Here is a 27040-nt window from a genome sequence, read left to right on the forward strand (position 1 = left end):
CCCCCCCCACCCCGCCAACTCAGGATCTTTTTTTCCCTTTAACTGCTGTGAGGCAAAGGTTCCTCTTGTGCAGTCGATTTTTTTTTCCACTTTGGCTCTTCCCAATCTGTGGCTTGTTTTTTTTTTTTTTGAAGTGTACTTGATCTACAATGTTGTGTTAATTTCTGTTGTAAATTTCTGGTGTATAGCAAAGTGATTCAGTTATTCATATATATACATTCTTTTTCATATTCTTTTCCATTATGGTTTATCACAGGATATTGAATATAGTTGCCTGTGCTGTACAGTAGGACCCTGTTTTTTCTCTATTCTATATATAATAGTTTGCATCATGCAGCTGATTTTTTGATCCTGCGAGCAGAACTGTACACTTCCCCCAATCTATTTTATCCATTTTCCCCTGGGGACTCGCAGTGCTATCCCATCATAATGTTATGAATGGGAAGCTGGCATCATTCTGATGCAACAAGTTGTTGAGCGAATGGAGAATAATTTTTTTTTTAATGATATGTTAGGATTGGCTCTGTTAATAGAAAAATCCTTCTCTGACTACCTTCGCAGGGTACTCTCATGAGTCATTTCCAGTTCATGGTGGTTTTTTGGTTTGTTTGGGGGTTATTTTTAGCATCAACAATTAAATAGATTAAAAGAGCGAATGAAGTGCGGAGCCTCTTTAAGAAGCTTAGTGCCTCAATCACTTGGCCAGGATTTTAGTCACATGGGTCCCGTGTGGGCCATCAGATGCGTCAACCCGCGGCATTGTTCTTGGAGGATGTTTGGAGGGTTTTAACCAGCCCCTCTCTGACCCCGCTCTGTCCGTTGCAGTTACCTGGCTGAGCAGTGCTGGAATGGCGGCTTCATCTACCTGATCATGCTGCGCCGCTTCAAGCACCAAGTCCATTCTCCTTATAACGGCAACAGTAGCAACAGCTCCGAACCAGGGGAGACGCCTGCCTTGGAGCTGGGGGACCGAACTGTGAAAAAGGGGAAAAGAGCAAGAAAGTTTGGGGTCATTGCCAGGCCTTCTACCCACAAAGCCACTGAAGAATCCAAGAACAGCACTGGCTGTGAGTTGGGCAGTGACCCTGTGTCTGAACTGGACAACGGCCTGGACCCTGAACTGGGAAACGGTCATGTTTTTGAGCTAGAAAATGGCCCAGACTCGCTCAAGGAGGTGGCTGGATCCCCTCTAGAGAGGTCGGAATTAGACAAAGGGACAGAGCCTAGGATTGCAAAGACGGACGCCCCTCTGCCCACAAGCAATGACAGACGCCGCTTCTCAAAATCTGGGAAGACAGACTTCCAATCCAGCGACTGCCTGGCACGGGTAAGGTTTGCTTTGGTGGTAGAACCTGAATTTTCAATGAAATGTTGTTTGCAGTTGCATTTAAGGTTTGGAAAATACATCTAAGATGACCTTGCATTTAGAAACTGAAAGATTTATTAAGATAAGTGATCACAGGACATGACAATAACAACAAAAAAACCAAGTCATTTTATCACACTTAAATAAAGAGCTAGTCGAGTGATCCTAAGTGGAAAATTCAAGCCTTCTGTGGTATAATTTGAGTCATATGAGGCCCAGATAAAGTACTTGAACTGCATCATTATTTATCACTGCTGTCACCAGTGGAATTGCCACTGCAAGGCCAAGAATTCCTGGTGACCACTGATAGCATAAATATCCAAGCCTTGGTATTACACAGGAAGGATGTCCAACCTGCAGGGAAGCATCTGCTTTTATTTTTAACATTTCAAAACCAGTGACATTTTCATGGGATAGTATTATTATATTGCTGAATTCCAGTGAAGTTTGGAAACTTCACAGAAATCTCTGATACTATGATATCCAGCTGTGATGGTCAGAGCTGCCCTCACCTAAAGGCAAAGCAGATGTTGTCTAGTTCTGAATGGTGATAGACACACTTCTAGCCTCATATCGTTTCCCCCATTATAACCAACACTCTCTTGTTAAGTTACATTTCTTTAGGGTCAGAGTGCTTGTTCCAAGAATCCTCTTGGCCAGGTATTCCTCTGGGTTCCTAACAAAGCAGTAACTAGCTAGATGGTTCCTGACTGGTTTCTTTTCTGACTCAGGAGATGCCCTCTAAGGATGAAAGAGGAAGTTGGAAAGATGGAAAATGGGCACAGAGAAAGTATCGAGTTCAGCTTTGCAGCCTGGGAAATGGTGCCCTAGGAGTGAATGTAATTTCTAATAAGGCTATTTCATGCATATTTCTGCAACTGTAGCCAATCTGTATAATGGGTTGAGAAGAATCAAAATAACCCCTCTCTTAAGGGACCATGTTCCTTCATTTGAGGAGCTGGGTGATCATCATAAAGCCTTACACAGAGAAGGTATATTTATAGATAGAATTTACAAACAAATGAGAAGAAAAAATTAATGTTTCTATTATTTTCTACCTGTTTTATGCCCCTCCCCCCAAAAAGGATTCAGGGCAATAAAAATATTATAATGTGTATAATATTATCAATGAATACTATATCTTGATATGATTTTTTTCTTCTGATGATTGTGAATATGCAGAAAGCTTAAGGTGAAAAAAACAAGTGGGTAGTACTGGTTCATTTTGAAGCTTTAAGGTACCAAAGTTTAGGGTGGAATCTCACACATTCAGTCCAAAGAATAGGTTTTCATCTGGCCTAGGACACAGTGGAAATTATTTGGAATGATTTTAAAAGAAAAAACGCCACACCAAACTTCTAAGAGAATACCATCCTCTACTCATCCTAATTGAAGGCAATAACATAAACTTGAATTTCTGGATTAGACTATCTTAAGACTGCACATACCAGAGTTCCTTTGCCTGGTTTTTGTACTCAAGGTCAAATGTCCAAGAAGATACAAATGAAGGGTGAAAAAACCAAACCATGATCTATTACCTTGGGGATTTTTTATTTTTGTTTTTGAAGCCCCATGCCTATAGCAAGGAGAGACTTGCCATCTGGAATTCTTCATAACTGTTCTAAATCTATAGGCTGATTATTGACCCTGGATTGTACTTTTGGTCTTAGAAAGTCAGAATGGGCCACACACCTTCTCAGGCATGAATATTTCAGTACCCTCTTCAACCCCAGAAATAACCTCATTAGATGCATTTACCTGGGATCGATAGGGTTGGCAAGAAATAGATCTTCACAGCTTTCCTCCACACCCTGGTGTCACCCAAACTGGGACCAATAGACCTAACAGAAGTCTCCTTAGGTTCTTGGGATGAATAGATTTATATTTTTACTCCAGGACGAGCCCAAGGTCATGCTAAAATGGAATTTCCAGAAAAACAAAAATTAGCTATTTACCTCTTAAGCCTTGGGGTAAAATTCCATTCCATTTGAATAATGGGAGATTAGACGTGTCAGCATTGTTCCGTTTCTGCTTTCTTAATGATTTAATATATCTACAAAGACTTAATAAATTACAGACAAGGCTTATCATCATTCAGACCATTTTTATTTGTCAGGTACTTCTTTTTCATAGACTGTTATTTCTTACAGGAAAATAAATCCTCAGACTTTTTTTCTATATTCTGTTCTGCCTTAACGGACCTATAGGAAACATATTTCCTTTTAACAAATACCTCCTTTTAAAAAATGGCTTGTTTCTGTAAAATATTAACACGTAATGATACACATGCAAACAGATTAATTTTTTAAAAAGTTGGGCCCGTCTTCTAAAGCACAAGAATCTCCTAGGACATAGATAAGCAGTTTTAGAAATGAGTTCAAAATTCTTTACTCTCTGTCTAGTAAAGGTCATTACTCATCCAAGGTGACATATACATAATGTGTATTTTTGTAATGCTGCATAGTGAAAATGAATACAACCAAACTTAGGCACGTAACAATGAAAAAAAAAGAATTCTACCGTTTGCCAGTCAGGAGAGTTTATTCACAGCTGGTGTGTGTGTCTACGGGTCCATTTGTGGTCTTACCCTAGTACCCAAAATCCACCTTGTGCAGTACCAGACCTCTTTCCTGTAAGTGGTTCAGCAGAGACCTCAGAAAGGCTTCCCCGGGTCTGAATCTGCAGGAAAGCATGTGAAACTCAGAAGGAGAATCTCACTGAGGACTTCTCCTGGGTGGTCCCTGATGTTTGTATCAAGCAGAAGCAGCAGCAGGATGGTCCTCTTCTAGGAAGTCCCCATGGTCTCTGGGTGAACTTATATCCTTCTACATGGTAATGTCTCCGAAATTCATGTCTGCCTTCACCTCTCTCCTGAGCCCTCGAGCTTTCTACCAACCACATACAGGATGTCTCCAATCTTAGATATTTCACATCATGCCTGAAACTCGATGCATTGCTTTCCAGCACCACCAAGCCTGCTCCAACATTCCAGGTCTCACCATCCACAAAGCTGCCCAAGCCAGAAACCTGAGATTCAACTAGTGACCACTAGCCCTGGTTTGTGCAGAACTTTCCCTGGTTTTGCACTGACAACCCCATATCCTGGGAAACGCCTTCACCCAGGCAAACTGGGACAGTTGGCATCGTGGAGTCAGCGGGAACGCTGCCCTCTCCCTTACACCACCTCCCGTCAGTCACCAATCCTGTCACCTCCTGCCCCCTTTAGGATCTCTGTCTGCTCCACTTCTCTGCGCTCCCTCCGGCAGCTTTAGGTCAGGGCCAGGCTGCTCTCATTTCTCACCTGTGTGGTCACAGTAGTCTCCCACCCTTCTCACTGCTCCCGCTTTCATCCCATCATCCACTGTCCCCAGTGCAACCAGAGGGACTTTTCTAAAGAACAAATCTTACCGCGCAAGCGTGCACGCACATGTACACACGCATGTGCGCTAAAGCTTAAACCATCTGGTGGTCCACTTTGCCCTTGGGGTGATACCCAAATACCTTGGCTTGACATAGCATGTGAGGCCCTTTCATCACCTGATTCCTGATTAACTCTTTGCCCCCATTTCTCACTGCTTTCTTCCTCCCTGACTTTGGCTGAGTTCGTCTTTTTCAAAAGGCCATGCTCACTCTTGCCTCTGAGCCTTTGCTCTCTCAGTCCCAGCTCAGCGCCTTGCACCTGTAGGTGCTCTGTAGATATTTATTAATGAAGGCACAGGGGAGCCCCAGGCCTGAGAGATGGGACACCAAGTTCCAGCCCTGGTTCTTCCATTCCCAGCTCTGTGGCCTTCAGGCTGCCATGTCCTTTCTCTGAGCTTCAGTTTTCTTACCTACGAACTGAGCATTTTGGTCTGATGACTAAGGGATTTCAACTCTGACATTATGATGACATGATTCTTCATTTCTTACTGATCATTCTAAGTAAGAAGGGATAAGCAAACAGTCTCAAAATAGGGCTGCAACTGGAGCCAGAGCATTTACTGCAGTGAAATTCTAGTTGGATGATGTGTCTTCTCACATTTGGGGCAAAGATGCTGTTATAAAATTTTATTTTGGGTTCTAGCAGATGAGGTCATTTAAATGCTGCCGAGGCCGCTCCCTTTAATGTACCACCCCTGTTTTGGTAAATAAATCCCTCTGTGTGCCTTCGTGAAGAGATGCACGTGTGAGCTCACACAGTAATTGGCGGTTTACAGGAAAGGGTAGCACTCTGACAACATTAATACAGACGTCCGTAGCGTCCAATTTTGCGTGGTTTGGCTTTTTCTCAACAGGCTGACAGAGTCTCATTGCCCTTTAAGCCAATGTAAAAGGAAGCAAAGGCCCAAGCCCTCTGTCTAGACAGGATCTGTTTCAGAACTCAATCATCTCTACAACTGGATCTGTGTTCACGCGCTGAACATTGGCAAACAGGCAGGTCTCCCATCTGGGCAAACTTCTTAACGTCAGTCTCAATAACTTTGAAGAACCCTAGGATTAGTGGATAAACATTCTCTATTTGTTAATTCAGTGACATTTATGCAGTATTGTTATGTGCTAGGCACTGTTCTAGCTGCTGGAGAACCCATTTGTAAATGAGAGATAAAGTTCCTGTCCTGCGGCATTTGTCACGTATAAGGGGCCACAAGCAATACGTAAGAAAATAAATCAGAATGTTAGATGCTGACCATAAGTACGATAAATAAAGTAAAACAGTGACGTGAAAGATGGCCCCGCAGTGACATGGGCAGAGGGCAAATTGATATTGGGTGTCGTCGGCAAAAGACCTCATTGAAGAGGCCATGTTTCAGCTAAAGACTGAGTGTCAGGAAAGGGCAGCCCTGCACAATCTGGGGGCAGAATGTTTCCGGCGAGGAACTAGCACATGCAGCTGCTGTAAGACAGGGATGATAGAATATTCCAGGAGCAGAGAGACCGCAGCACAGTGAGTGATGGGGAGACGACTAGGAGGTGACGTGGAAGATGTGGATGGGACTAGATTACAAAGGTTCATGTTCGCCATTGCAAAGTGTGTGGACCTTATTCTAAGTCTAGTGGGGAGCTGTCGAAAGGTTTAAGCTGAGTGCATCATGATATATATATATTTTTTAACATTTACCCTAGATGCGTAATGGATAATAGTGGTTTGTGAGAGGTAAAGCATAAAAAGGGAGACCAGATTGGAGGCCATTGTGATAACCCAAGCTAAAGATGCTGGTGGCTTTGACGAGGGTGGTGTCAGGGAAGAGGAGCAGAGGTAGATGAATGTGTATCCGTTTTGCAAATAGAGCTTTTCTGTCTCACTCATGGTTTAGGTGTAGGAAATAGAAGGATAAATCAAAGACAATTCATGGGTTTTTGGTTTGCATATCCTCTTAAGCTCGAGTAGATGATGTTGCTATTCCCACCGAGATGGGAAAGAAGGAGAGTCCTGTTTTTTTTTGTTTTTTTTTTAATGATATTCTTGTCTGCTTACATTCTTTTTATGTATGTATGTATGTATGTATGTATGGCTGTGTTGGGTCTTCGTTTCTGTGCGAGGGCTTTCTCTAGTTGTGGCAAGTGGGGGCCACTCTTCATCGCGGTGCGTGGGCCTCTCACTATCGCGGCCTCTCGTTGCCGCGCACAGGCTCCAGACGCGCAGGCTCAGTAATTGTGGCTCACGGGCCGAGTTGCTCCGCGGCATGTGGGATCCTCCCAGACCAGGGCTCGAACCCGCGTTCTCTGCATTGGCAGGCAGATTCTCAACCACTGCGCCACCAGGGAAGCCCGAGAGTCCTGTTTTGACCCTACTGGTGTGTGTAGCGGATACCTAAGTGGAATTGTAAGGAGGCAGTTGGAAATATACTTGACATTATTGTTTTTAAGTTGGCCTGTTGGTTTTTGGCCGGTGCCAGCTTTAGGCTGATACACTTTAGACACTGATTTTATTTTTAACCGAGCGCTGCTTTCAGCTGTAGGCAGCTAGATTTACTACTGACAATTGTACAATTGAGACCGATAACATCTGCCTCTTCCTGTTTCTGCCTCTCTTTGTGTTCCTCAGAGCTCCTTCATTAGATGATCAAGAAATTCCAGGGTGAGGAAATTTGCATCATTTTCTTTGAATTCTCCCCTTATAGTTTCTACTCTCTGTTGTCGGGGGAAAATCATATTATTGGATAAAAGAAAATCTGTTTCTGGACTAGTGTAGTTGGGGGCTGTATTACAGACTGGTCATTTCTGGCCTCTGAAGGCGTTTCTATTAGATATGTGTTTTGTTTTTGTTTTGCTTTTAACTAGTTGTGTGCATCTTGGGCAGGGGCAGGGGTGAGGAGTGGGCACGGGGGTGCTCTTGTCTTTAACTCCTCTGTCAGGGTCAACATTTAGGCCATTCTGCTTTCCCCGTGAATGTAGTTTTGCATGTTTCTTGTCACAAGTACTATTTCTAAGCATTTAAAAATTATTGGCACATCCTCTGTGAGCCATAGTTAACATGTTCTGTTTAGCAAAAGAAGGGTAGGACGGGAGAAGATGATGGTGTAACTAGCAATAGGGATGGATAGGTTTTAACTAACTTGGGCTAAAACCAAAGGGGTTTTCTTATTTCTGGGCTCTCCTAATGGTCCGTGTTGTTCTTGGGAAAGAGTTCTACAGCTTTTCTGTACTGGGGGAGGGAGGAACACTGTCCCACATCTTCAAGACCCCAGGAGCCATGGCATATCTTCCAAGGAAAAAAGTCAAGCAACCGTCGGCTCTCGTTTGTTACCTGCACCGTGAGGCCACAGGGCTGGCCCATGTGCCGGTGTGGGATGCCCAGCACGCCGGGATAACAGCTAACCGGAGCACCCCTGCCTTTGTTCTCTTCGGGGTCCTCCAATAGGCATAGGGTCTCGTGTAGCGGAAGCACTGAAGGTTGCTATCTCGTGGTAGCACTGATTCTCAAGGATGGCTCCTTGGAAGTCGTGGAGCTGTGAGAGACTCTGAAGGCCAGGAAGGCTGTTTCTAAATGGGAAAGAGAGAAAGGTGTTCCAGAGGTCAGAGGCAAACAACCAAAACCCGGGGAGTCCAAAGTGAGACGATGGGATGGTGTAGGGATTGTTGACAAGTTCATGAACTACTGTGGGAAAAGCCAGTGACTTCCGCGGTTACGTTTGGCCAGACAGGCTTCGTGGGCCTGTGGTCAGTGGATGGAGGAGACAGCTGGCACCACGGCGTGTTGCTGGAGTCATGGAGCCCCTGTGAGCTGCGCTGGGTGAGGAAAAGAGCCCAACAGGTCTCTGTCTGGTAATAATTTCCCTAGACGTTCCTGTTGCTGCACATTAGTGACCGTTCAACATCTGCTTTTTTTACCGTTGCATTTTAGTTGCTGACAGTATGCAGTTCAGATTTTCTAAATGCTTCACATTTTTCCTCTTTTGCAAGAAGCTTGAATGGGCAGGTTGCCTATTTTTAGGGAGATGCTGGCTTTGTCTGTATTGGACCTTCACAGTTCCGTTGGACCTTCACAATGAATGGAGAAAACACATAGCTTTTCTTTTAAAAATTGAGGAATGCATTGTGACCCCTACCTATATACCTGGAGCCAACAAGGACTTTGGGATGAGCCTAAAGTCAGACTCCCAAATAAATCACTTTAGAAGCTTTTGCTTTCGTTTCTCTGAGCAGCCAGTTATCAAACATTTTGCAGTGGGTGTATGTTTGTGTCCTTGGCGTGAAATATGGAGTCACATGGAGAATAAACCAGAGCAGAAAAGCTACTAACAGTCAAGAGGACTTAGACACCTTTATTAGTTTTTGAAGAGGATAGATCTTTGGCAGTTGTCTGGAGGTCCAGTGGTTAGGACTCCGCGCTTTCCCTGCCGAGGGCGCAGGTTCAGTCCCTGGTCGGGGAATTTAAGATCCCACAAGCCCTGTGGCGTGGCCTAAATAAATAAATAAATAAATAAAATAAAAGGGGTAGATTTTTATAGTTGTTGAAGCATTTTTAATACATTTAAATAGTGTACCGACCAATGCGTGCAGAAGTCGATCACAGATTCATCGGTGAATTTCCTGTTTTGGTTTCTCCTACCCAAGATCTCATTCATATATTTTAAGGAAGTTTGAGATTCAATTCAATGTGATGTTTTTAACATATACGATATGCATGTGTAAGTCATACATGGTTACCTATCAACATTTATTATGTATCTACTAGATGTCAGGAGCACTGCTGCCTGTTTCCATAAATGTCTCCTTTAATCCTAACACCAGACCTGGAAGTATTAATAATTAACCCCACTTTATTTTTTTTTTAAATAGTTATATATTTTTTTGTTTGTTTTTGGGTTTCTCTAATATTTATTTGGTTGCACCAAGTCTCAGCTGCAGCAGCTGGGCTCCTTAGTTGTGGCTCCGTGGCTCCTCAGTTGCAGCTCGTCAGCTCCCCAGCTGCGCCATCCGAGCTCCCAGTTGTGGCATGCATATGGGCTCTAGTTCCCTGACCAGGGATCGAACCTGGGCCCCCTGCACTGGGAGCACGTAGTCCTATCCACTGCGCCACCAGGGAAGTCCCTTTAAAGGCAAGGAAACTGAGGTATTCAGGCCTTACGTGACTTTCGTAAGTACCAAGTGGCAGAGCTTGGCTCAAACTAGTTGAAGTCTCCTGGCACCAAGACCTACCTCTGTCTTCCTTTCATCCTCCTTTATCAATTAGTAGCCATTGTAAATAAAAAGAACCCAGGCACAGCCAGTATTTACACACGTAGTGGTATCTGGGTTCCAGGCAGAAGAGCTTTACTTAACAGGACTCTGGTCAGGAAATTCGCAAATCACTTTTGCTGTGCTGTCCAACGTCATTGCCACTAGCCACAGATGGCTAATTAAATTTAATTAAAATGAAATGAAATTAAAAATTCAGTGTCTCCGTTGCCACCAGCCATACTTCAAGTGTTCGGTAGCCGCCTGTGGCTGGTAGCTCCTATTGGATGGTGCAGACAGGGAACACTCCTGTCATCACAGAAGGTTGCTTTGGGCAGCGCTGCCAGCTCGAGACTTTGGTCCAACCCACAGAATTTTCTCATCGGTGGTCCCCTGCGCTATCTGTCGACAAGTGATGAGTACTTGGCTGGACCTCCCCGCTCGCCTCTCCTTTGACAGTGGTGCGTGTCTGTCCAGATACTTCACATTGTGCTCACTTTTTCTTCCAAGGAGGAAGTTGGCCGGATATGGAAGATGGAGCTGCTTAAAGAATCGGATGGGCTGGGAATTCAGGTTAGTGGAGGCCGAGGATCAAAGCGCTCACCTCACGCTATCGTTGTCACCCAAGTGAAGGAAGGAGGTGCCGCTCACAGGTGACTAGATAACTCTCCCCTTTCTCTGCCTCCTTGTCCTCCCCTCCCCTTCCCCCGGGTGCCGGGACTCTTCCGTTCGGTCAGAGCACTGGGGATTACAGTTTACAAGGATGATGCTGGAGCACAGGAGGAGGTCGGGCCCGAGCGGTTCTAATTAAAGACCGCTCTGAGCACAGGAAGTGGTTAATTGCTGGGGCTACTGCAAGCTCTGCCACACCATGAAGGAAAGATTAGATTTCTTTCTAATCCAGTTTGAGTGTCAAGTGAATGTTACTTATCTTGACTTTCGGGATGTTTGTGACACGTGGTTCCTTATCCACGCATTGGAACACCACATCCCCGACATCGTCACTCCCATGAGACTATGGCTGATGACTTGGGAAAGTGATGGGGTTTAAACGTGACCACAGTTCGTGTGCCGTGTCTGGATCCGTTGGGTCTATCCAGATTTGATACACACTTAGATATGTGTGTCTCTGCCGTGCAGATGTGGAGGGGGAAAAATAAATATGAATTTTCTCCTTGTGACCTGAAAACAATTCACACTCTAAAGCTTCTTTTTTAACCTGAACGGTCATCTGAAGTAGGAAGAGGGACAGTGCTTAGGCAGAGCATGTCAAAGAAGAAGTCCATGTTGAGTTAGAGGGATGTAGCCGTCCCCAAATGTAAGGTATGCTCTTGCCATGTAGCTAATTGCTTCTGTATACATAGGGCGTCTACTATTTGCAAAGCACAGCGGGACGTGTATATATGTTGGATGTCCATATGTATACAGTAGGTGGATAAAGGTAGAGTTTCACTGATGAGGGAGGTGAATCTAGTCTGGAATTAGTGTTCAGTCCAGGTACCCTGACGCTAAGGGGAGATGGCAAACCAGAGCAGTATTGGCCTGCTCGAGACCGAGGGAGCTCTCAGAAACGTATCTCATGAGCCACAGTTGAAGGAGCTCAAGGTATTTAGTCTGAGGAACAGAATACCAAAGAGAGGACCAGGGCGCAAACTATCAAGGTGTTTCATGCTCATCAGTCCCCTAAGTAGAGAGTACGATCCTGATAACTCAAGTAGAAATAAGATCAACTGCAGGTGTCAGTTATCTGGGTGGCAGTAATCATTGAAAGATTAAGACCTTAGATAGTTTGTATGCAGAAGAGCATTATTACACTGCCCAAATGATGGATGCTTTAAGGAACTCTCATGAGATAGCCATTTTCCCATTAGTCCTAGGTTTCAAGTTCTAGTCTGTCTTTGGAAAGTTGGCAATTAGGAAATTCCTGTGCTCAGAGATGAGCTTATGTAGAACTGTTCTTTTCTATTTTCCATGTGAGCTATTTCTACTGGGTCTCACCATTTTCTTACAGCCTTAGCTTAGATTGTGTGTGTGTGTGTGTGTGTGTGTGTGTGTGTGTGTGTGTGTGTCCGGGTATTTAATTTATATGTGGGGCATTCTAGTTAATAACTGGAGATGAGAAATGTGGGATTAAAGAGGGAAATAAAAGGAACAGGGGCAGGGATGATCTTGATGGTGGTGTGGATAAGTAAGCCCAGGGACACTGGCCCAAACCACTACGTTCTCCTGTATTCCTGAATCCCTCTCCTCCAGAGCGCCCACCCACATACCTCTTTGACGTTCCAGTTTGCTCGTTCTCTGTGGTTTTCCTCTTCCCTTCTCTTTCCATCCTGAACAACATCCTGGGGTTCTTAGCATTTCTCTGCTTTAGGGATTTTTGAAGAAGAGAATGCAGAGGCTGTCAGAGTCTCTGGTGCCTCCTGTCTTCTGTTAAAGCCTAGATTCATAGAAAAGATTATGATGCATGCCCTAGAGGACACAGAGAGGGACTGGTGAGGGGGGGAGGATAGAGAACTTGGTCAGTTCATTGAAACAAAGCAAGGAGGAGAGAGTCCATAGATTAGAGAGAAACAGAGTGGGGTGAATCTGGGAGTGTTGGAGACAAGCATGGGTCCCACCCAATCCTGGATACTGATGTAAAGCCTTCAGAGGGGATGGTGGAATCCTGGGCTTTGGGTCTCTCAGCCTCACCAGATTTCCTATCCCACATTTAGTGATGGAGATGAAAAGCCTCTGACTGCTTTGGGGTCATGGGAGACCAGGCCATTGGAGGCTCAGTTGGAACCCACACACTGTTAACCCACCATGATTGACGGGACCTGCCCGGTGCTCTGTAACAGTCTGCCACCCTTGACCCCCTGTAGGGCAGGCAGACCCCGTGATGACTGGGCCTCCTGCCAGCCCAGTGGGAAGGAAACTCCAGGTCATTCACTTAATTTAAAGGAAATAAAGAAATAGAACATGTTTGTACACCTGTGTGGCACAGCAGGTCTGATACCTACAACAGCAAGCAGTAACTTAGGCAGTTTCTTTGTTCATTTTTCTGTTCATCCTTCTGCTTATGAAGCTTGGCGGTAGGGACACAAAGAAGAAGGGGGCATTGTGAGACTTCACCCTCGAGGCCCTGTAACTCTTGGGGGCGGGGTTACAGACACACATGGTGTAGTGCCACAGGTGCCACAGAGGAAATCTGGGCAAGGGTGTGTCACCTAGGAAGAGAGAGGGACGTGGGTCAGAGAAGGATTCCTGGTGAGCTTAGGATGCCTTCGCTCTTTGGGGGCTCAGCTCACAGACTCAGCTGATGACTCAGTCTCAAGGGCAGGGTGGCAGGTAGGACTGAGAGAAGAACGACTAACTATCCTAAAGCCTCGGGGTCTCGGTTCCTCTATCACGTCTCCACTTGGATGGAAGACGTTTCGTTGACATTGACGTGGGATATGGTGGTAACTTGAGATGGTGCTTGTTACTCAACGACCATCTGAAACCGTGCCGCTCCTCAGTCCCCTAACTGGGCAGACGGAAGGATGAAGCAGTCCCATCCCAGCTGTCTCCAGTTGTCCCTTCTCCTCTTTAGCCCATTTTTAACTGTCCCCTCTCACAGCCCTCCCCAGCTCCAGGAAGATGGCCTTTCTCCAGCCCAGAACGTCTTGACGAGGGATTTTCTTTCCCATCTCCGTTTCCTCAGGGATGGCAGACTGTCCTTAGGAGATGAGCTGCTGGTAATCAATGGCCACTTACTAGTCGGGCTCTCCCACGAGGAAGCTGTGGCCATTCTTCGCTCAGCCACCGGAGTGGTTCAGCTGGTGGTGGCCAGCAAGGTAGGTGGTTTTTGTTTGTTTTGTAAAATATTTTAAATGGTGGTGGTGGTGGATTTGGTTTCGAGCCCTCCCCATGTATGACACCCCCCACCCCACATACACACGTACTTGCCTTTACCTTGGGCCATTCAAATAGCCATGATTCTGTGGCACGAGCCCACAAGGGGCCCTGAGCTAAAGGGCATTTAATCATCTTGCCTTCCTTTAAGGGTCTTTATGGGTATATCTAGGAGATGGAAAAGCAATAACAGGACTAAGGAAAAGGGAAGAATGGGAGGGTAGGAGGAGAGACAGGGTGGACAGAGTAGCAACTGGTCCAGGGGGAAACCAAGGAGGAGATGCGGAAGTCAGTGGGACAGCCGGGGCGGGAGGGGGGCGGGAGATGCGCATCTTCCAGGTCCCGCAGGAAGGGGGTTCGGGCCGTCCGTGGGCAGGCTATGGGCTGCCGGGGCTCCCCGCAGCACAGAGTGTTGCTGCTGGAAGAAGCCTCGTGAACCCCGCTTGTCCCGCCACACCCCGCCTTCTTCCTCCTCCTCGGTTTTACAAATGACCCAGCGAGGCAGAGCTTCCGCGGGGGCTCCCGTCTCGAGGAGGCCTTGATGCTGCCGCCGGCAGTGCAGCCGGGACCCTGGTTCTTGACGCCCAGTGGTGTCTGTCTGTCCCCTCCGTCTCGCTGCCACTTCTTCGTCACCCAGTCTCGGGCTGGGGCTTCTTTCACCCCTACCCCCGGAGCGTGTAAAAATAGTGCTGAGGTCCGGGCCCCCATCTGCTTTCTCCCGGGGGTCTCGCCAGCCTTAGAGGACTGGGTAGAGGCGGCAGGATGCCCCAGCTGTGTGGCAGGAGGGGAGGAACTGGGCTGTCTGGGATCTGCTCCACTGTCTGATGAGATGGTGCTGCTGATGCGACCAGGGAGGGGCCCACAGGGCCCGGGGGCTTGTGCAGTGGAGCCGCGGGCTTATCCCAGAGCCAGCTGACGGGAGAACGGGTGTGAGGCCCCCCAGTCCTTAACCCTTTGCAGCAATACGCTCTTGACGGGATGGCTGATTTCCCCCGGTTATCCCTGATGCGATTTTTGAACCCAGCATCTACAGGTTTTTATATATTTTCTTTCTTAGATTGCACGGTCTACTGCCTACTGGGGGAGTGTTTAATAAATAGATGAGAAGAGTATTTTGAGCCATCTGAAAAATCGGCTTTCCTCCCTTTATACCGTTTACCCCAAGTCCCTGACCTAGACCCTTAGGCTTCCAACCAGAATATAGAGCCTTGGCAAAGACTTGGCAGGAAGAGCTGACACGGAGGCCCTGGAGGCAGGAGTTGAGACACTCTCCACTCACAGGCCCCCTCCCCCGCTCCCAGAGATGCCGTGGGGCATCCCCTCCCTAGGGGTGGGGAAGGGGCAAAGCTAGGGATGTTCCTGGTCAGCCTGGTGAATCCCACGAGGAGGGAAAGGCTGTGAGGGAAGGAGAAACAAATTCCTCATTTGGTCAGATGTGGTGGGAGTTTGGAAAGCATTACTGGTTCTTACACACACACACGCACGCACGCACCACACACAGTCCTATGTTTGCACGGCCCACCTCCCCACAGCCTGCAGCTTAAGAACACAGGGGTTCTGCACAGGTGGTATACCATGTCCCCCAAACGTTTATTTCTGTGCTGACTTCTTTCTCCTGCCAGTTGGAAAATGAGGAAGAGAAGTCTCTTCAATGTCAGCCATTATCCACAAACATACTACACAAAGAAAATATAAAATAAAAACAAAAAGGGGCCACTCATGGGTAATTAAGGGGCACACATGAGATTTCTGAAAACAGATTTTGAAGCCTGACCAATATTTTCACTGACTTGAAGGAAGAAAGACACTCCCATGTATTGGGTTCCGCTGGGTGCCAGGCAGTTCGTACCTACTATCTCATTTAATTCTTAAATCCCATGAGAGAGCCATTCGTTCATTTTATTCAGAGGATGAAGCTAAAATGTAAGAGGTTAATTAATTTGCCCAGAGGTCACACAAGCAGTGAGTGACAGAAGCAAGTTTCATCCTGGGTTCGTTGGACTTCAGAGTTTCATGCTGCCCCTTAGTCGCATAAGATATAAAGGACACCAGAGCCAATGGTATTAGAAAAAGATAATGTGTTCCTGCCAGAGGCTTGGACATTTAGGGACACTTGCTGGGGTCTTTGTAGGGCTGAGCAGTATCCAGAGCTGAGGAACAGGCGTCCATTCTGGTTTTCAATCCGTTGACTCTTGGCCGTCTGTCCTGAGCTGTGGCCCTAAGGCTGACCCAGTCCTCAGAGTTGCGACTCCTTTCACTCCTTCCCATTTGCTCCATTTACAGCTAGGCAGTACGCTGTTACGGCAGCTGCCTGCTGTTTGTTCCCGAACTTAATCTACACCATCCAAGGTGCTCATCCATGGAGGAGAAAAAAGAAGTCAATCTTTAGGCACCTCTGGGCATCTGTTCCTCTTCTTCATCCCACAAGACCAAGTCATCCACAGGCTTTGTTTCTGTCTTTATATTTGAAGAGAGGGAGAAAAGAAAAAGAACTTTTGACTTAACTGAATATAAGGAGTAATAAAAAATCTAAATTCATTATTGCAGGTAATCGTCACCTTGTCACACAACTTTAAGGCATTGTTTTGGAGATATAGCAGTTACTTTCTTCTGGAGAGGGTGTCTCATGTTTCCACACAAATATGTCATTTGTGTATACAGAGGAGCTTAGAAAGTTTTTGTTGAATGAATAAACGCAGAATATCCAAGTTCGTTCTGATATTCCTAGAAGTACGTGCATAGCAATACAGCTCTCTCTCGTGCTCTCTCTCTTTTTTGTTTCACTGTTGGTTTTTATTAACAAGAAATATGTATTCATTATATCTAATGTAGAAAGCCCAGAAAAAATATAGAGAAGAAAAAGAAGATAAAATGTTTGTAACACCGCCAACAGAAGCTATCCACTAACTGGCGTGTCCTTCCAGACAGGAACGCATATGTGTGTGCAAATACACGCACGTTTTCTTTTAAATGGAATCAAACACAAGGAGACAGTGCACCTGGAGGCAGTCCCACCAGGATTCAGGTGCCAGCACAGCCCTTTGAAAGCTGTGTATCTTGAGCAAGTTACTACATCCCTTGAAGTCTGACTTGTACAATGAGAATCAATAACTGCTTCACGGGATGTTCGGAAGATTCAATGAACTATAAAGGGTTCTGAACAGTGTAGTTGGTCACGGTGAACACTTGGAGAAATGTGCTCCTTTATGGTTATCACACAGTATTGTATCCAGTTTATTATTACATCTGTTATTAATACGGTTCTTACATATTATTTTTAACCTGCTTTTTCGGTAAGTAACATACTATAAGAACTCTTTCCACATCAGGAAATAAATTTCTAGAGCAGCATTTTTTATGGCGGCGGAGTATTCCATCCTGTGGCTATTGTGAAATTTACACAGCAGTTGGGACTTTCACTTTTTTTTTTTTAACTTATGGCTGTGTTGGGTCTTTGTTTCTGTGCGAGGGCTTTCTCTGTTTGAGGCAACCGTGGGCCACTCTTCATCGCGGTGCGCGGGTCTCTCACTGTCGCGGCCTTTCTTGTTGCGGAGCACAGGCTCCAGACGCGCAGGCTCAGTAATTGTGGCTCACGGGCCTAGTTGCTCCGCGGCATGTGGGATCCTCCCAGACCAGGGCTTGCACCCGTGTCCCCTGCATTGGCAGGCAGATTCTCAATCACTGCGCCACCAGGGAAGCCCCCAAGGGACTTTCACTTTTTTTAAGCTTTCTATTAATAGCTGAGCAGAATTGACATCACAGAAGAGGACTCAACTCATTTTCTCATTAATAACTCTTTTTCCCTTCCTCAGGCAAGGTCTAAAAGTATGGTGTTCACAAATTACTGATCTAAAATGAATGAACTTCAGGTACCTTGAAGGTGGAAACTGCATCAAACTAGTAACAAACGACATTGTCACCAGGTGCCAACTCAGTAGTAGTTTATAACGTCCCTTGTATAAGATGGGTATTTTTTGTTATTCTCTTTTCTGTCAACCCCCAAGGAATATGATGATCAAAACTCTCCACGTGTTTCCTTCCTTGTAGAAATTGCTGGTATGGGGGAAAGAGGAGAGGACACATTGCTCCTTTTTTCTGGCCTCAGATCAGCCCTGCAGCCCCGGTCCCTGGCCTCACGTGCTGTGTCATTTCCCAGGAGAGCTCTCGGCTCCCGTGTGTGCCTCATTTGTCCTTGGGATTGTCACGTGGTCTCACTGATCTCGCCCGCATCCCTCAACCCATTCTGACCTTATTTGTGTGTAGGAAGGAAGGGCTGTGTTCATGAAGCCCCCTTTGGAGTCTAATCTTAATGGAGTCTGATTCCATGTGTTTTTGTTGACCTTTAAAAGTTGTTCAAGGGCTGCTTTCGTTGCAGAGACATTATCAGTCTCCACTTTGACATTGTGATTCACTAAACAATCTAATCTCTTTCTAATGACCATGGGCCTGTGAGATGAGCAATGAGGGAGAGGAGGATATGGTGGATGTTTGAGCTCTGAGCTAGGCCTGGGGACACTGCACTGAGTAGACATGGTTTGGGGAACTCTCAGACAAGCAGGGGAGATAGATGAGTAAGTTAGACACACACAGCGAGGTGATAAACAGTAGAGGACATTAGAGGGGAAAGGAGAGGCAAATGCCTCCAGAGGTGATCCAGGAAGGCTTGCAGGAGATGACGCTCAAGCTTTGCCCAGAGAGGCCTTAGTCATGAGAGGAAGGGTGGTCTAGGCAGGGGAGCTGCTGGTGGAAAAGGCAACAGGGCAGGGGGGAGCCCGGCGTGTTTGAAAGTCAGTACAGCTTGAATGGAAGGGAGGGGAGAATGGAGGGGCGTGAGTTTGGAGAGCTGGGCAGAGGCCAAATCTCTGATGTTAGCCTGCCAATGAGGGAGTTTAAACTATATCCTGAAAGTAAGACAGGGGAGGGCATCAAAGGATCTTAAGTTCAGGGAGTTTAGATTGCCCTTGGAAACATTCACCTAAGAAACACAGATTCATCAAGAAAAAAAAATGGTCTGGGTTTGAATTGGGTCCATACTCCTGACATTTGAGGTAACCTTGCACCCCTGGAAATGTGGAACCTGCACTCCACATAGTCTTTGGATTGGGAGCACGTGACCACCCACGGTTTACTCAGCTAGGTTTACCTTGACCTTGACCTTGACATCATGGGGTAACTCGTGGGCCTTTCATTGTGTCCCCATAGGAAAGCTCTGCAGAGGACCTCCTCAGGCTAACATCTAAGAGTTTGCCTGATCTGACCAGTTCGGTAGAGGACGTGTCCTCTTGGACCGACAACGAAGACCAGGAGCCGGACGGGGACGAGGACGAAGGAACCGGATCGTCTTCCGTCCAGGGAGCAGTAAGTGTGCCTGTGCTTTCCTGGGCTACTCTGCTGGGACGATGTTTTCCCGAGGACATGGGTGCCAGGATCAGAGATAAAAGCTTGAGATAGAGAGTATGGTCGAGACCAGGATGGGAGAGGACCAGAGTGCATCTTTTTATTTTTTTGTCAGAATCATCCAGAAAAATCTGTGAGGGTAATTAATACTTTTTATTTAAGAAAAAAAAAAATTGACACTGGAATTGACACTGGAAATACGAGAGCAATTGGGTATTGAGTTCAGTGCGTGTATCAATTTCTAAGAAGTCTAATAATATATACAAGGGTTTTATTGCTACTTCTTGATATAGTGTTTGAAAACTATCGTTTGTGAATTTAAACTTAGACTGAGAGATGTCTGGTTGAAAGTGGAATGTTAAAATAACACAGAACCCATTCAGGTGAAGTTGTATAGCTGTGTCTCCCAGATTTCATGAAATCAGGACTTTCCCACGGCTCGTAGCGCTTCCTCACCCAGCCTGTGACGCCTCACGCCCTCGTGGGCTGCTCCCCGGCGTGGTCTGGCACAGAGTCGGGAGGGCTTGTGGTTAACTGTGGTTGCATTGCGGCTCTATGGTCTCCTCTTTGCATCCCAGATCTGGTAGATTTGTCATTTTTAGTGTAAAACCTTGTTAGCCACTGTTCCCCATCCAACCAGCCCTGGGAAGAGTGCTTTCTTTCTGCCATTTGGAACCCTTACTCCTTCCCATCAGCACTGAACCTAGTCAGCATGGGTAAGCGTTGGGAAATTAGTCTTGTTTATAATTAGGCCTTAGAACAGGGTTCCCCAAACCCCGGTACTAGTCCGCGACCTGTTAGGAACCCGGGCCGCACAGCAGGAGGTGAGCGGCGGGCAAGGGAGCGAAGCTTCACCTGCCGCTCCCCATCGCTCACGTTACCGCCTGAACCAACCCACCCCCACCCCGTCCGAGGAAAAATTGTCTTCCGCGAAACCGGTCCCTGGTGCCCAAAGGGTTGGGGACCTCTGCCTTAGAAGACAAAAAAGAAAATCACTTTTCCCATTTACATGATATGCTATTTGAATTTAAGGAAGAAAAAGTTACTTTTCCCCTTTCTTTATGATCACGGGAATTCCAGGGCCACTGAGTATGGTGGTGCAGGTTGTGGACTGCACAAAGGTGCCACATCTAAGGGAACACCATTTACATCGTAAACATCATAGGCTTTTATGTTTATGAGGACAGTTTTCTGGAAGATGGCAGTAAAGAGTTTTGCTCTAAGAAAATCAGTATGTTAAGACAATTTTCCAGTAAAAGAAGGAAAACATCTTGAAGAAGTGGTACTTTTTGTAATTTTCCCAGAGGTCCTGTACAGGCCCATTGTTGATTTCAAACACTGTTCCAACAGCTTTTCCCTCAAAGGAAAGCTTTCTCAGAAGACTAACCTGTAAAGCAGGTCAATCAGAGCTGAATGGATGGGGTTAAAGTAAACAGTTTAAAGACAACTGTGTGATTATTCCTGCCTCTTTGTATTATGACACTATTCAGTAGCCACTTTTTCCTTACTTTTTCCCTTAATTTTACTTTTAGTAAGGATAGAGATCACACTAATGGTCATGACCTCCACTGTCTCCCTGACTGACCTCTGCCCACTTCTTGGGCCTCACCTCACACCAAGCTCACTGCCCTTCCTGCAGTCCTTCATGATGACCATACATTTTTCTGCCATAGGACCTTTGCAAATGCTGTTCTGTCTCTCTGGAATCCTCTATGCCTGACTGACTCCAATTCATTTTTGTTTTTTGGGTTTTTAAAAAATTTTTATTGCAGTGTAGTGGATTTACAGTGTTGTGTTTGTTTCTGCTGTGCAGGAAAATGAATCAGCTATAAGTATACATATAGTATACATATAACCCCTCTTTTTTTGGATTTCCTTCCCATTTAAGTCACTACAGAGTGTTAAGTAGAGTTCCCTGTGCTACACAGTAGGTTCTCATTAGTCATCTATTTTATACATAGTATCAATAGTGTATGTGTGTCAATCCCAATCTCCCAATTCATCCCACCCCACCCTTCCCCCTTGGTGTCCATACGTTTGATCTCTCTGTGTCTCCAATTCATCTTTTGGATCCTTTAGTATTACTTCCTCAGAGAAACTTCCAGAATATATCCAATCTATATTAAATCTCTTAGCTCTCATACCAAGACCATATGGCTTTCCCCTGAACTGCTTGTTACATTTAGATTTGTGATTATTTGATTAAAATCTGTTTCTCTCGTCCAACTGTGAACTCCATGAGATGTGGGAATGCAATGACTGGCTTGAGTTCCCAGTGAATCCCTAGAACGTAGCCAGTACATCTGGTGCTGAGTTATAAATAACTAAATAAATTTAGAAACAAACAACGGGACAAGCATTCACTGAAAACTAATGAAAAAATGACAACAAAATCTAACTAGGTTTATCCACCATAAACATTACAGTTACACCCCTGGCCCGTAGCTGACTGTATCGTGGCAGCCTCAGAGGGCTGATGGGGCAATATCCACGTGCCAGCCCCTATAGGAATGACCTACAGAGACGCTCCATGGATAAGCCTGGAACAGGCTGGGCATCATGTGTCTCTTCTCCCGCTATTGTCCACCCATCCTTTAACACCACGATCTTTCTGAGTCTGCCCACCCTTCCTCCCTGTGCCCTCCCCTGCCCTCGCCGTTCTCTGTTGGTGCAGTAGTCACCCTCTGTACAGAAGGGGAATGAAGCGTGTGGCAGTCCAGCCAGCAGACCTCCCAACTCCAGCCTGACTCCGCTGTTCCCACCTTTCTAACCAGACGTGGCTCTCCAGCCCGGCTCCAGCCCACGACTTCTCCCCTCACGTGCCCACAGTCTGGAGAGCTCGCCCCTGCTGAACAGATCCCACTGTTCGGCAACTGTGCCCTGCCCAGCTCAGCCAGTGTTCAGTGGAGAGCTAAGTAAGCTCAGGATTTAAAGAGAGGAAAACTCTGCCACATACCTGCACCTCCTCTGAGAAAGCCCGGAGCCAGTAATGTAGCACAGTAGTCTGTAGAGAGCTTATAGTCTGCATATATTTTTTAATCTCATAATTCATAATCTCTTGCAAAAAAAAATCCAAGGAATTATTTGTCTAGGAATTTTCTTACACTAAATACTGCTCTAATAAATGGGCCATTACATTTATTAAATGTGTTACATGTTGCATGTTTTTATTTAAATTATAATTTAAGCTTACTATAGTTTTATAAATTTATCATGTTTTTTATAAATGTATTATAATTTAAATTATAAGTTAAATGAGTTGTTCTGGTTCCGAAAGTAATGTTTCCACTACATAAATGGGTTTTTTGACCCCAAAAAACCCGCAAAAGACAATACAAATCACCCACAATCCTACTGTTCAAAGAGAGCCGACTTTAACATTTTGCTATGCCTTTCTACTTGACTTTTTTTTCTTAAGCACATATATATTTTTAATTGACCTTATATTAACATACTTGTGAAACTTGCTATGGTCTTAATGATATGATCCTGAACGTTTCCCCATGTCATTAAAGGGTCTTCTGAAACATGATTTGTAACGGCTAATATTTTATAACATGGATATGCCGTAATTTATTTTACTAATTTTCTACCAGAAATTCCATTTACATCAGTCACATGTATACTTAATTTTTAAAATTATAAAGAATTCTGTATAGAACATGTTTGTCCATGTAGCTCTGTGCACATTTTTCATTTTCTTATTTGCTTAGATATCTTGTGGCAGGAGAAGTGCTTATTTACTAATTTACACTTCCAGCAGTGCCCGGGTCCCATCATCACCGATAACATTATCTTTAAAAAGTTTATCAATTAATCACATATTGTTGTGTATGCTTATTATTGCAATTTTGCCAAAGGAATTTCAGTGCATTCCGTCATCACACACTTTATTTGGGAAATTTTAGGTTGCCTTTAAGGAGAAACAAATGACTCTGAGCAATCGTCCCCCACAAGTACACACGTTTCAGGGCCGTACTTCTGGGTTTCTCCGTCACGTCACCCCCAGCTCTCGTACGCAAATCCCTAATCCACTGTCGTTGGTGGAGAAACCAGCACTCATCCTGCTTTGACAGTTAGTTCTGCCTTCTTTGTGCCCCGGACACCACCTTGCCCCACTTCACCTTCCACTGCACCCCCTCACAAAGCATCACGGAAGAGGGGACACCGGGCTTCCTCCCTGGCTCGTCACCCTTGCCTGAACGCCCACCATCTGTCAGCCATTCTCTTGAGCTCTGGTTTCAAGCCAGACGACCCGGGTGTGAGCCAGAGCCCTGCAGGGCCAGGAAGTGGGCACACGACATTTTCCCACCTTCACAATCTGCCCAGGGTCTGCCCTGCTGGGCCTTCCAGAGGTGCTGAACTACTGAGAAAAAGAAATGTTTCAGTTCTACGTTTACAATCCAAGACTCCTTGTTTTATAATTTTTAAACACTATCGAACCACTGAAACGAAAGAAACCTGGTACTGTTGTAATCAGCGAAGTCACAAAGCCTTTTACTTCCCAGATGATAGTGATTAAACCTGCAGCCGAGTTCCACTCTGACTCTTCTTGCACCTGTAAGTCGTGGACGCTGCAAGCACTTAGGTGGAGCAAAAGTAATACAAACGCTCAGGATCTGCCATGAGCACCCTTGTGAGTTATCTTTTCATGGCTACAGGAAACGGCCATGAGGTTTTCCTTTCGAAAAGCTCGGGCCGTGCTTAGAATAGAAGCATGTGGTGAACATCAAGTGTGAGGCGCAGAGGCAAGAAAAAGGGAGCAAGGATGGGACAGGGAAATCCCACAGGCATGTGCGTGATTGTTATCCATCTCAGGGGGGTCTGGCTTCAGAGGGAGGGCCCTCCCCTCCCCTCCCCTCCCTCCACCTCCCACAGACATCCCCATCTTAAAGACTGCCAGCCTGGTCTCAGAAGTAGCTGAGTCTAGTCCCCTCCCCCATACCGACTGTGGTCCCGATCTGCCCGCTTGGCCATTCTTTCTCAAGGCTTTCTTCTCCACTTTGTCTTCTGCTCTGCAGTGACAATTTTTAAGTGAGAATCTGACCATGTCACTTCGTTTAAAGTCCTTCAGTGGGTCTGAATCACAGTGAAGTTACAATCACAACTCCTTAACTTGGAGCCATTGGCTCCAGCCTGCCTGTGCTGCCTTGCCTCTTCTATATGCTCCTGGCAGCCCTAAACACACAGACACAGACACACACACACACACACACACACACACACACACACACACCATGCGTGTGCGCGCACACAGCCCTCCCTGGTGTTCTCCCAAATCTGCTAATCACTGCTCACCTGGCATTTAGCATCTGCTGTTTTCTGTTTATTTGTTGCTACATATCTTTTTGGGAGAAGAAAGAAAATACTTACATTTATAAACTTTTGAAGTCAGGTATACCTCGTTGGACCCCTAGTATCCAATGAAGTACCTTGTATTCAATACATACTCAGTACATATTTCTCAATCATAAATGTATCTGTAGAACAGTGGTTCTCAAAGTTCCCCAGACCAGCAGCGTCAGAATCACCTGGAAATTTGTTAGAAATAAAAATCCTCAGGTCCCACCCCAGACCTGCTAAATCAGAAACTCCAAGGTGGCATCTAAAAAAATTTTTTTAATAAGCCTTCCCGGTGATTTGGACTAAGGCTAACATTTGAGAACTTTAGAGCCCTCCAATAAAATGAGTGGCACATGCATTATTATTAGCTATTGAAAAAAGTGAGTATCCTTTCTCAAGTGTAAATAATTATAGTTCATCTTTTTTTATTTTTAAATTAACTATTGAAGTATAGTTGATTTACAATGTGTTAATTTCTGCTGTACAGCAAAGTGACTCAGCTATGCATTTTTTTTTCATATTCTTTTCCATTATGGTTTATCACAGGATATTGAATACAGTTCCCTGTGCTATACAGTAGGACCTTGTTGTTTATCTATCCTATATATAATAGTTTGCATCTAGTTCATCTTTTTTTTTTTTCATCTTTTTTTAAATGAGGTTTTTAAGGAAAAAAAATATATCTGGCCTTCTGAGGGAGTGGCTCTTTTTAAAATGAAGAGAGGAAGAAGAGTTTTAATATAACAGGATGTGCAATGGGTGATACCTCTTAAGTGATTAGGAACCTGTCTTTCCCTTTTTATGTATTTAACAAAAACAAAACAAAAATGGAAGTAATGATTGTTGTTGCCAAATCTGCAATTGTCAAAGCTCAGCTGGGAAGATTTTGTTTAGCACATCAATCAGCAGACCTGTATCCGGCTTCCTTTGGCATCAAGGGAATCAGTTCTAACATTTTTGGAATCACCAGTTTGGAAAATCTTGGAGAACATTGGGGTTATTAGGGTTTAAGAAGGAATAAAGGACTTCACCTCTCAAAAGGAGAAAAGAAGAGCCAAACTGGATCTTATGATTCTGTAAGTCTGATGTTGGTGTTTGATTCTTCGTTTGTTGATGGCTTAACCCTGAGGTGTGAGAACCTGAGTCACAGTCTTTTGGAAAAGTCAGCATCCTGGGGCTAGATGTTCGTCTATATGCGGAGAGAAAGGAGAGGCTCTCTTGTGTTTTATTTTTTTGTTCTTTTTTTTTTGTTTCTAATTTTTGGCCATGGTATTCTATTTATTTATTTATTTATTTATTTTTGGCTGTGTTGGGTCTTCGTTTCTGTGCAAGGGCTTTCTCTAGTTGTGGCAAGCGGGGGCCACTCTTCATCGCGGTGCACGGGCCTCTCACTATCGTGGCCTCTCTTGTTGCGGAGCACAGGCTCCAGACACGCAGGCTCAGTAGTTGTGGCTCACGGGCCTAGTTGCTCCGCGGCATGTGGGATCTTCCCAGACCAGGGCTCGAACCCATGTCCCCTGCATTGGCAGGCAGATTCTCAACCACTGCACCACCAGGGAAGCCCCTCTCTTGTGTTTTATTTGGATTGAATACGTGATAAAGTGTTGGCTCTTAAGTGCTTCCGAAAGATCCTGGGCCCTGAGGGCTTGCAGTGCAGGGTCTGAGGGTGCCATTGCTGGTGAAGTCAGAGTGTGGGATTGTCTGTTGTCTGGGGCCTGAGCTAGATTTTTCTGGTGAATCGAACTTAGAGGCTAATGCAAGGAACAGAGAACACCAAGAGTGTAAACTTGCGATTAGTGTTAAAACAGGAAGGTCCCAGTGTCTGACTGAAAAATCAGGTCTTCACAGAGTAAAACTATTAATGCAGAGAGACACTGGCTCAGGACTCCCCGAGCTTTTTGTAAGGGGAGCAGATGTTCTTTACTAAAGCCTCGAGGGGAGGGTGTTAGGACAGGCTGCTCATATGGGCACAGGTGGCTCTGCTGCTGCGTCTCAGGGTCCCTCTGAGCACAGGGCGGGGGCAGCCACTGCTTAGAGACGTCCTCCATCTGCTCCTGGGTCAGGAACAGTCTTTCCTTCTCCCTGGGCTTCCACTTTCTACTTATCTAACTTTAGGACTCACCTCCTCCAGGAAGTCTTCCTGGACACACATATCCTTCATGCCTGTAATACATGCTGTATTTTCCTTCATGACCCTTAACACAGACTGTAAAGACATATTTATACACATGACTGCTTGCTTAATGTCATTCTCCCCATGAGCAGAGGATCCATGGGGACAGGGCTCCTGTCAGGTCTGCTCACAGTCGGCTCTCAATATGTATTATGGATGGATGGTTGGACAGGTGGGCAGAAAGGTGGACGGTTGATGTTCCCTCTCTCATCCCTTAATGCTCCTGCGTGCCCCTCATCACAAGG

At 45.5% G+C, this 27040-nt stretch overlaps 1 protein-coding gene across 4 annotated transcripts in view; it reads left to right on the forward strand.

The window, feature by feature from the left end:
• The window catches only part of PDZD2 (PDZ domain containing 2), a 372691-nt gene that overhangs the window by 272320 nt on the left and 73331 nt on the right, over positions 1 to 27040 (forward strand). For 2 of the 4 annotated variants that reach the window (XM_057540562.1, XM_057540563.1), the window contains exons 3-6: positions 826 to 1327; positions 10517 to 10659; positions 13692 to 13824; positions 19085 to 19240. In XM_057540562.1, the coding sequence (XP_057396545.1) occupies positions 826 to 1327; positions 10517 to 10659; positions 13692 to 13824; positions 19085 to 19240 (934 nt within the window). Of the gene's footprint in view, positions 1 to 825; positions 1328 to 10516; positions 10660 to 13691; positions 13825 to 19084; positions 19241 to 27040 lie in introns of those variants that run through there. The other 2 variants (XM_057540565.1, XM_057540564.1) reach the window with 2 other exon arrangements.

The sequence above is a fragment of the Balaenoptera acutorostrata genome, chromosome 2 (assembly GCF_949987535.1).
Source record: "Balaenoptera acutorostrata chromosome 2, mBalAcu1.1, whole genome shotgun sequence".
Taxonomy (NCBI): domain Eukaryota; kingdom Metazoa; phylum Chordata; class Mammalia; order Artiodactyla; family Balaenopteridae; genus Balaenoptera; species Balaenoptera acutorostrata.